This window comes from Hipposideros armiger, unplaced genomic scaffold (assembly GCF_001890085.2).
Source record: "Hipposideros armiger isolate ML-2016 unplaced genomic scaffold, ASM189008v1 scaffold_40, whole genome shotgun sequence".
NCBI classification, from domain to species: Eukaryota; Metazoa; Chordata; class Mammalia; order Chiroptera; family Hipposideridae; genus Hipposideros; species Hipposideros armiger.
Window position 1 is genome coordinate 1,581,624 of NW_017731390.1, and position 10,386 is coordinate 1,592,009.

At 48.3% G+C, this 10,386-nt stretch overlaps 2 protein-coding genes across 3 annotated transcripts in view; both read left to right on the forward strand.

Moving 5' to 3' along the window:
- FAM117A (family with sequence similarity 117 member A) overlaps positions 1 to 1,240 on the forward strand; it is a 26,694-nt gene extending 25,454 nt beyond the window's left edge. Inside the window, exon 9 of the mRNA XM_019638510.1 lies at positions 6 to 1,240. Within this exon, the coding sequence (XP_019494055.1) occupies positions 6 to 301 (296 nt within the window). The 3' untranslated portion in view covers positions 302 to 1,240. The remainder of the gene's footprint in view (positions 1 to 5) is intronic.
- A 2,075-nt stretch (positions 1,241 to 3,315) lies between these two features.
- On the forward strand, positions 3,316 to 10,045 carry SLC35B1 (solute carrier family 35 member B1). 2 transcript variants are annotated; one of them, XM_019638891.1, is made up of 9 exons: positions 3,316 to 3,754; positions 4,432 to 4,535; positions 5,147 to 5,277; positions 5,568 to 5,598; positions 6,186 to 6,343; positions 7,299 to 7,425; positions 8,200 to 8,306; positions 8,468 to 8,621; positions 9,837 to 10,045. In XM_019638891.1, the coding sequence occupies exons 1-9, from the start codon at positions 3,549 to 3,551 to the stop codon at positions 9,887 to 9,889; spliced, it is 1,071 nt and encodes a 356-aa protein (XP_019494436.1). In that variant the 5' UTR covers positions 3,316 to 3,548; the 3' UTR covers positions 9,890 to 10,045. The 2 variants fall into 2 exon arrangements, with proteins under 2 accessions (XP_019494436.1, XP_019494437.1); XM_019638892.1 differs by having other exon boundaries at positions 3,542 to 3,754; positions 5,172 to 5,277.
- The last annotated feature ends 341 nt before the right edge of the window (positions 10,046 to 10,386 follow it).

Below are 10,386 nucleotides of genomic sequence, written 5' to 3' on the forward strand. Positions count from 1 at the left end.
GTCCCCAGGTCCTGACCTGGCTTTCCTGACGTCCTGTCCTGACAAGAACAAAGTCCATTTCAACCCAACCGGCTCGGCCTTCTGCCCCGTCAGCTTGATGAAGCCCCTGTTCCCCAGCATGGGCTTCATCTTCCGTAACTGCCCCTCAAACCCGGGGTCCCCTCTGCCCCCCGCCAGCCCCAGGCCACCATCTCGGAAGGATCCAGAGGCCTCCAAGGCTTCCTCGCTGCCATTCGAGCCCTGGCAGCGCACCCCACCATCAGAAGAGCCCGTGCTTTTCCAGAGCTCCCTGGTGGTCTGAGGGCCCCACCCCTACCTACCACTTTATCATGGAGACCAGTGCCTTGGTGGCAGGCCCCTCCCTGGCTCCCCTGAGGTGGGAGATGAAGGAGACCTTCCCTCTCGGCCTTCGAGCACTTTCATTTATTGTGTCAAAGCCCTGGGTCCTCTTTCTAATGGACACCAGCCCCTCCGAATGGGAGGGGACCTGCCTTCTCCACTAGCAGCTGGGGAGCTCACAAGTCACACCTGTGTTCTTGACACCTCTCACTTGATGGAAAACCCACCTAGAAGGTCTTGGGTCCCCCACTCCTGGGAGTGAGCCCAAAAGACTGTAGTTGGGGCCCTTGTCCTTGTCAACAAGCTGGCCGCGATTGGAGTAGGGGGGACACCACAGATTTCCTTCCCTCTCCTCCACAGACACAGAAGTGGAGACCTGAAGATAGATACCCCCATCCTCTCAGCCCCACCCCCATGCCTCCCTCTCATTGGAGGAGCTGACCAAAGCAGCCCTAAAGGGCCATAACACTTGACTAATCCAGCTGCTGGCAGAGGGGGGAACCTCGTGTTTTTCCAAGTGGCATTTTCATCTCGCTTTCACCCTGACAAAGATTGTCTTAAGCAGCAGCCCAGCCTGCCCAGCCCCAGGTGGGTAGCGGGGCAGAGGGAGAGCTGGCATTCCTCCAGGTGGCAAGTGGTGACACCACACCCTCCACCTGCCCCAGAACTGGGTTGGATTAGAAAAATGCCTATTTTTCTTGTATCGATGTAGAAACTCTATTTTCTCCCAAAGACACTATTTTTGCAGCTGTTTGAAGTTTGTATATTTTCCGTACTGCAGAGCTTCACAAAATTGAAGAAGAATGTTAATGTTCAAGTTTTCTTATCCTGTGTTTAGAAATTGTTTTTTGCAGATCTTGGTGTTAATAGACCAAATAAATAAATATTCCCAGCAGCTTGATGTTTTCTTCAATATTTTTCTTTTTTTGCGGGGGTGGGGGGGAACAGGATGGAGATTGAGGGTATTATATTGATCACTTCATCCTTGTCTTCAAGAAGAGTCTTTACTTAACATATAATGATGTGGATGAACAGAGTCCCTGTCCTCAAGCCAGCAGGCTTGGATTTTGTACATGGACATATAAACAGTGGACCCATGGAAAGACTGTCCAGGTTGAAGAGTATGGTGGAGGTGGGGTGAAGGAGTCATGTATTCTTGGGTGAAAAGCTCCCTAGGGAGAGTGGATTTCAAAGAGGAAATGAGGGCGACAAAGGGAAGGCAATTCAACATCGTGGGTGCTTCTTGACTAGTAGAAGAAACTGTTCATGTCCTTTTGCCACCTCAGTTATTCTAGTGCCACACATGTAAGAGCTCTTAGGCTTTTGGGGGAAATAGGAATAACCATTTCAACATTCTGATGGTGTTTTGCAATTTACAAAGCATTTTCGCAAAAGACACATTATCAGTATTGTATGGATGAAAAATTGACAACCCAAGGACAGTCATAATAACTACAATTGTATCTTATCTCTAAAGACCTCAAGACAAATTAGGCCTATTCCAACTACCATTCATTGGCTTGGTAAGCATTATATACCCTGTTAGATGCTTTACATAAAATGTCATCGATATAACAACCCAATGAGAGAAATGTGATAAATCCCACTGTACTAATGAGGGAAGAACAGAAAGATTGAATTATTTTATCCCAAAGACACAAATAGAAAGCGGGATTGCTGGGATTGGGAACCAGATCATTTGAATCCAGTGCCCATGCTTCTAACCACAGAGCTGTCCTGCTTGTTACAGTCCCATTAATTTCAGATGAGGCAACTTGTCTCAGAGGTCAAGTGAATTGTTTTAAGTCCCAGCTGGTGAAGAGGCAGGGCTGGGACTGGAACCCAGGTCTCTCATGCCAGCTGCTGCTTGGTGCCCTGGGGTCACAGACTGATTGAATGAATAAGCCACTGGGCAAGAGAGCAAATGTATAAGGGTCCGCCTCCCCCACTAACATAAAGGAGAGAGGGAGCTGAGGACAGACCCCATCTTCTATCTCATACCCCTCTCTCCCCCTGGAAGATGTTTGGCCTACCCGCAAAGCCTTGGTGAGTCAGGCCCGGAGTGATGGGTGTGGTGCTGCCCTGAGTTTCCTTCCTTTGCCTGAGGCTGTGCCAAAGGAGCAGGCTGCTACAAGGGGAGATAGCAGCTCAGAGTGCAATTAAGTGGGGACTTGAGGTGGTAGTGGAAAGACCTGGGGTCAGTCTTGTCCTAGCTCTTGGTGCCAGTTGGTGGAGGCCCAACATTTGGATGAGGGAAGGCAGGGGAGGGGTCCAACAAGGAGCTCATTAATAGGAAAGAATGCGGAGTGCAGCCTGGGGTTTGCTCCATTGTTGGTGAGTTTGTAAGACCCTAAAGAAAATGCACTGCAGTAAGCTTCCATTTCCACCTCCAGGATGTGAGGAAATAAGATCCGGGTTGAGAAAGAATAATGACAAATAATACTTGAAACTTGCACAGCACACTTTACAGTTTATAAAACACTTTCACAAATCTCAGCTCATTTGATCCTCAGAACGGTCAAGAGGCGACAAGGTGGCTATTAACTAATTATCCCTAGTTTACAGACAGAAAACTGGCTCGGAATTAGGTGACACGCATAGGTTGCCCTGCCTCTAAGTGATTGGGACAAGAGCCCTGCCACCCTTGGAAGCCTAGTGATGTGCCCTAGGTGGACGATCGCTGTCCAAAGCCAGGCGGGCCTTGAACGCTCGTCTGGTAGCGGGGGTAGAGTCGCTGACGCTGGGCAGCAGCTAGGGGGCGCTACGCCACACTAAGGATTTCTTGGCGTTAGGACCCAGCAGGAGCCTGATGGCCGACCGGGGAAAAAAACCTAGTGGATTTGCCCAGCCGTCCGTACCACCTCCTCCCGGGTCCACCTGTCTGTCTTTACATAATGCAGCCAATCGATGACCTCCACATCCTTATACGCCATCACTCCATGCCTGCGTGTCCCCTAGGCCGTCCCGTCGAGCTCCGGGTTGCAGTTGTCCTCGGAGTTGCCTGATCGGAAAAATCTCGAGGACAAGACATTAACCTCCGGACAGCAAGCTGCCCTGGTCACCAGGGACAAAGCCAAGGTTCCAGGGCGGGCCTCCTTTCCTTGGACGTGGTTGCTGTGTTCTGAGGCGTTTCCCCCTAGGCGGCCCTGAGCTGGCAGTTCTAGCGGTGGCTTCTGGGCCCTGCTGAGCTGCGGTCGCATGAAGCTCCTATGAGGCCCCTGTCGCCGGTCGGCGATGTCCGCCTGGAACTGTCGCCGCCGCTGCCGCTGCCGGCTGTGAGCGGGTCTCCGGTCGGGTCGTCCGAGCGTCTCATGGCCGCTAGCAACTCTCTGGTGCCCGACCGGCTGCGTCTGCCGCTCTGCTTCCTCGGCGTCTTTGTCTGCTATTTCTACTATGGGATCCTACAGGAAAAGATGTGAGCGGATCCCCGGGGTTGGAACGCAGACCTCCCCCCTTCCCCCCCTCCCCCTCTCCCCAGCCAGTGGCCGGGTTCGCAGTCCTCACGCCCCTGGCCCCAGTGTTCCCTCTTGCTCCCCCAGTACCCCGACACCTTTGCAGCGCAGCTGAGCCTCCCCAGATCTCCAAAACGCGAAAGTTGGTCTCAGGATTTGGGGGACCTGGTGATTTTTCTTCCATCAATTGCTTTTTCCCTGTAGGTTCTAGGGGCCTGGGTTTTACAGGCTGACTTATACCCGCTCACAGGTTTCCGTGACCTGTGCCGGTTCCTCTTGGGAACTCCCAGATGCTTGCAGACAGCTGACTCGTTCGCCCTCGGCCTTGCTGCTGTCGCCCAAATCCCTTCTGCTGCCCTTGGTACCTCGTTTCACCATCTAGTTTCCTGCGTTTCTTCTAGCTCCATCCTTTACCGATATTCTTGTCCTAGGCTACGGGATTAGCGGACTGGGATGTCTAATTTCTAAATGTAATAAAATCGGCCCCTTTTATAAATGAGCCCAGTGAGCCTTACCAAACTCTCCTTACACCCTGAGAGGAAAGCTAATGTTAAGCCTGCAGTGGCTCTGGACTTACTAGCTGACACTGAGGGAAATATACTAATTCCTCCTCTTTCTTTTTCATGCATTTCATTCTTAGAACAAGAGGAAAGTATGGAGAGGGAGCCAAACAGGAGACGTTCACTTTTGCCTTAACTTTGGTCTTCATCCAATGTGTGATCAATGCTGTGTTTGCCAAGATCTGTGAGTACCTAATTAGTGATCTGTTATGTGCCCCCTCCCCTTTGTATCCTGGGCATCAGGCAGTGATCCAGCCTTAAGGTCTTAACTCTCAAGACCCCCATCCCTTTAGCGCTTACACAGTCTCTCTGTTTAGTCTATAAAACTCGTGGCTTTGGAACAGGGTAAAAACCTATTTCCTTAAATTAGACCAACTCTTGAGTTAGAAACATGGAGAGAATGGGTCTTCTATTATATATTCCAGATTCCCATTGAGATTACTTAGTTTTTTTTTTCTTTGTCCCTTTGATTTTCCTTTATGTGTCAGCGTCAAGCATGTTTTGAGTTTTCTCTCTGTTCCCTGGGGGCTAGCAGCAGGGCGAAGTAGTCCCTTGAACTGAATGAGTCCCCCATCCCTGCCCTGCATGTGGTCTTGTGTTAGGTTTAGGTGGGGTTGGAGAGTTGAATAATCTACAAATATCTCAGTCTAAGAGGACCAGAAACAGCTTGTGCTTCTTATCTTATTTGACAGACAAGTTCCTTTCGTGTGGCTTCGACTTTTGCTCCATCTTAGGCCCACCGGGTTTCTCTTATGTTTGTGTTTTGTTTTTTTTTGTTTTTTTGTCTTCTCCTAGTAATCCAGTTTTTTGACACTGCCAGGGTGGATCGTACTCGGAGCTGGCTCTATGCTGCCTGTTCTATTTCCTATCTGGGAGCCATGGTCTCCAGCAACTCAGCACTACAGTTTGTCAACTACCCAACTCAGGTGAAACCTCAGGGTGGGATGAGGGTTGGCTCAGAAGTTGTTTCAGGAGGACTAAGGATTCTTCCCTCAGGTCTGTGACTTAAATAAAAAGAGAATGTGTTTGAGAAATTCAGAGTGAGAAAGACCATATATCTGAGGTTTAGCAGTGGTGGGTTGGACACGATACGGCTGCTTTCTGGGGCTGCAGTCTCTGGTGCAGGCCCCACACTTACTCTATCTTAACGCAGCACCTAGCATAGTACCTGGCACATCACAGATGCTCAGAAATTATTTGCTGAATTTCATTTCAGGTCCTTGGTAAATCCTGCAAGCCAATCCCAGGTAAGCAGAAGAAGATGGTCTCCCATCTTCTATCTTCACACTTCCTATATAGTAAGCTCTCTCCTTCTCAGCCACAGCTCTGCATCCCCCCGCGCTTTGTCATAGCTATCTCCAGGGACTTCCCTCCATCCCTTCCCCCTGCCATCCTGTCATCTGTTTCATTTCCTGTGGTGTTGGTGTGTATAAGCTGGGAGCTAAAGACTGACCTAGTGCTCTTTACGTGCTCAGTCATTTTGGTGTCCCATGTGATTACATTGCTATTAGACATCCTAAGTCCCATTTTGATGGTCAGTTTCTTTCTCTCGACCTTGTCCTCGTCCCCACTGCCCCCACCCTTGGCCTGTTCCTTTCTGGAGCTTTCACCGTGGCGCTGTAGCTTTTCCTGCCTTATCCTCTCTGTCCAACCCTGTTGCTCAGTCATTGCTCTAGTCCAGGTGCCAGCCTTGCGCCCTCCTCTTACCCTTCTAGGCCTTCCTTCTCAGACATGCTTTTCTCTCATGAGTCTTTGCTTGGCTCCTAGGAGGAGAGTGTTGGGCTCATCGATGCCTATGGGTCCCTGAATTTTCCACTCTGTTTCTTCCCTGTAGTCATGCTCCTTGGAGTGACCCTTTTGAAGAAGAAATACCCAATGGCCAAGTACCTGTGTGTGTTGCTCATTGTGGCTGGCGTGGCCCTTTTCTTGTACAAACCCAAGAAAGTAGTTGGGATGGAAGAACACACAGTTGGCTATGGAGAGCTGCTCCTGGTATGTGATCCCGGTGGGCAAGGCAGCCTTTTCCAGTAATCGTAACCAAGGAACAACCCCACCTAGGCAGGCCAGAGGCCAGTGATATGTCTGGAGGGAGGTTGTGGTGCTCCATGCCCCCCATTTCTGGTCTTGTGTCTTGCAACATGGCCCCTGGTTCTGCTAAGTCTATAGTGGGAAGCCTGAGATATTACAGCCCAGCTCTCCTGAGGAAGGAATGAGGGAGGCCTGTGTCTAACTGCTGGTGTGAGGTCGCAGAGACCTGAGAGCAAAGAGCGTGGTTTTCTGAGAAACCTAGAAGCCAGGGTCAAAAATAATGCTATAAGTGGCTATGGTTTCCTATGGATTTCGGCACTGTTCCAAGTGTTTTATGTGCTGATTGACTAGATTTTACAGCAATAACTTTGTAACATAGATAGTATTATCTCCATTTTACAGACGAAGAAACTGAAACAAAGGGAGGTTAAGTCACTTGCCCATAGTCACATGGCTATTAAGTGGCAGAGGTAGGGGCTCACTTTGCCCAGGATTCTCACCCAGGAGTGTGACCACAGTCTCTGGAGCTCTGTCCTCCAAGCTAGGAGGCTAGCGTGCTGGGAGGAGATTTCTTTTCTCCAGTTTTAATGGAAAATATGTGTGGCTCACCACAGCCTGTTCTAGGCCCCTGCATGCCAGGCTTCACGGCACTGTGTTAGAAAGTGGTAGGCTTCTTGCCCTGCTCTGATTACATTACGACTATGTGGCTCAGAGAACCTGTCATTCTAATGCCTGCGGGGAGGAGGAAGCTTGCATGGTCTCTCCCCACCCTCCATGACCTGGCAGCGTTTTGTTCTGAGGACTCTGTCTTAAGGCAGTGGCTTTCTGAGGACTCTCACAAAGGTGAGAGTCCTGTGTCCTGGGCTAGGGAGGGGCACTGTTGGCCTTCTCACTGCAGGCTGCACCCTTTCCTTCCCAGTTATTGTCTCTGACCCTGGATGGACTGACAGGCGTTTCCCAGGACCACATGCGGGCTCATTACCAAACAGGCTCCAACCACATGATGTTGAACATTAACCTTTGGTCGACAGTGCTGCTGGGAGCTGGTAAGGAGCAGTTCTGCTGTTCTCTCCATGTATCACTGGAGGGCAGACCGCCCTCATCCAGGTGATTCCTAGCTCAGATGCCAGTTGCTAACTTTGCCCAGGCCAGCGGCCTACCTTGGCTCTAAGATGCCTCTATGTCCAAGCCCCTGAGAATCTCCTTGGAGAAACCTTCACCATCAGGCTCTGCTTGCTACTTATTTCTGGCACAATCAGGAGTAGACTGTGCCAGGTATCATGGGAGGACACAGAAGTGGAACACAGGGGTACCTTGGGAACTCACCCTCTTCTGAGGGAGGTGAGACATTGGTATATGGTGTATACCGAATATAGTTTGAAAGTGAATGCATTTGCTTTTAGATCAGTGCTTCCTAACCTTTTCCAAGTCTGGGCACATACATATAGGAAGTATTTTTTGTATAGCACAGTGGAGTTAGTGGAGGAGGCTGCTGATGGCTGGAGCTGACCAGTGCTTGGGGCTGCCTTGAGTTAGGGATGTGAGGATCAGTATCTCTACAGTATCTGAGGAGCTCTGCTTTTAATCACTTGTGGCAGAAGTAACTAAATTATCTTCCAAGTCTTTCTTGGGAGAGTCTTTAGTTAATTTCTCTCATCAGAAAAACAGGAAAGCGATGCCTGGTAGGACAGTACAAACTCACTGCTACCCTTCCCACACCCTACCCTACTTCAGAGTACTTTAGCGGGCCACATGCAGGTGTGTTTGCGTAAGTATGGGTAGCCAAGATGCACCACGCATCTGTTGACGTTTCTTTCTAGGAATCCTGTTCACCGGGGAGGTCTGGGAGTTCTTGAGCTTTGCTGAAAGGTACCCCACCATCATGTATAACATCCTGCTCTTTGGCCTGACCAGTGCCCTGGGTCAGGTGAGTGCCTGGACAGAGGATGGCTTGGCTTCCCCAAGAGAGACCGTCCTGGCTGGGAGAAGAGGGGTGGCAAGGTTAGCCCTGATGTCCTGTTATGGACTATAGACCGTGCGGCACATGCCCAAGAACCAGCCTGACCCTGTCTTTCTCTGTCTCTCTAGAGCTTCATCTTCATGACAGTTGTGTATTTCGGTCCCCTGACCTGCTCTATCATCACCACAACCCGAAAGTTCTTCACCATTTTGGCCTCTGTGATCCTCTTCGCCAACCCCATCAGCCCCATGCAGTGGGTGGGCACTGTGCTTGTGTTCTTGGGTAAGTTCCATCCAGAGCAGGCATCTCTGGGCCACAGAGAACTTTATTTTCTTTTTTCCCCTAAAATTTACTTGTCTATTTGTGAAATTTATTTAGTTATTTTAGAGAAAAGTTTAAAAATTTTTTTAAAGTAGAGTTGGCATACAGTAGCATATTTGTTTCAGGTGTACAACATAGTGATGCAACATTTTTATACCTAATGATGTGATCACCACGATAAGTCCAGTCACCATTTGTCACCATGCCAAGTTATGACAATATTATTGACTAAATTCCCTGTGCTGTTCACTACATCTCTGTGGCTTATTTATTTTATAACTGGAAGTTTTTACCTTATTCTCCTTCACCATTTTTACCTATCCCGCCACTTATCTTTCCTCCCCTCTAGCAGCCATCAGTTTATTCTCTGGTTCTATGAGTCTGTTTTTGTTTTATTTTGTTTGTTTTGGGTTTTTTTTTTTAGATTTTACATATAAGTGAAATCATACAGTATTTGTCTTTCTCTGTCTGACTTATTTCACTTAGCATAATACTCTCTAAGTCCATTCATGTTGTTGCAAATGGCAAGATTTCATTCTTTTTTATTACTGAGTAATATTCCATTGTACACACACACACCCCACCCTCACATCTTCTTTATTCACCTACTGATGGACATGTAGGTTGCTTCCATATCTTGGCTTTTGTAAATAATCTTGCAGTGAACATAGGGGCGTATAGATCTTTTTGAATTAGTGTTTTCATTTTCTTTGGATAAATACCCAGAAGTGGAATTGCTGGGTTATGAGGAAACTTTTTCTTTAAAGAAAAGGAAGCATTATCTCTAATCCAGCCTTCCTAATGGGCATTTCATGTTAGTGATTTCCTTCCAGTGACTCAGGTCTCCCCAGACACTGAGCAGGGTAAAATTATTATACTTATATCCTTTTCATGCTGCTGTGGATGCCCTGAGAGAACTAGCTTAGAACTTGTGACTCTTGAGTTTCTTTCAGTCTTGCTATATATGCGATTACCAGTATCTTGGTAGATTTTTTTCATTTGATGCCATTTTCTTTTCTCTGAGGGAGTTTTATAAAACCAATGTTTGGAAGCTGGCTTTATGTAAAGCCCCAATTTTAGAGAACCAAGAGGCTGACCTTTTCCTCCCCCTGCCCAAATCATTGATAGGTTTCATTTCTCCCCATGAAGCTACGCCCATTTTCTCCCCTTGCACAGGTCTCGGTCTCGATGCCAAGTTTGGGAAAGGAGCCAAGAAGACATCCCACTAGGAAGAGGGAAACTACCTCCACGCCAAGGATATTTAAGTTATTATCTCATATAGCGACATCTCTTGGGAAAATGAACACAGTAGGGATAAAGGACTGGGTTCCGGCCTGTTCTTTTTTTGTTTTTTAAAAAGGAAGTAAAATCACATATTCTAAAAAGTGTACTTGGATTTTAACAGGATGGAGCTGGCAGTTTCTGTTCTTGGTGGCCTGGAGCACAGCCTAACACAGAGAGAGGGAAGCAGCAGAGCTTGAAGCTCATTGCGCAAGCTGCTTCCTCTCGGGTGTGGGTAACCTGTGGTTGGGTGGCTAATTCCTTCAAGAGCCTAAGCATTATAGGGAGGAACTTTCATAGATTGAATAGTTGTATTTGCGGCCTCTGTTGCCACAGGTGAGGGTCTAAATATGCCAGGACAGGTGGCGGTGTTAGAGCCATAGAATGTAAAAATTATTCTCGCTCGTAAAGCCCTGGTGGGCAAATATTTCTCAAAAAAACCTAC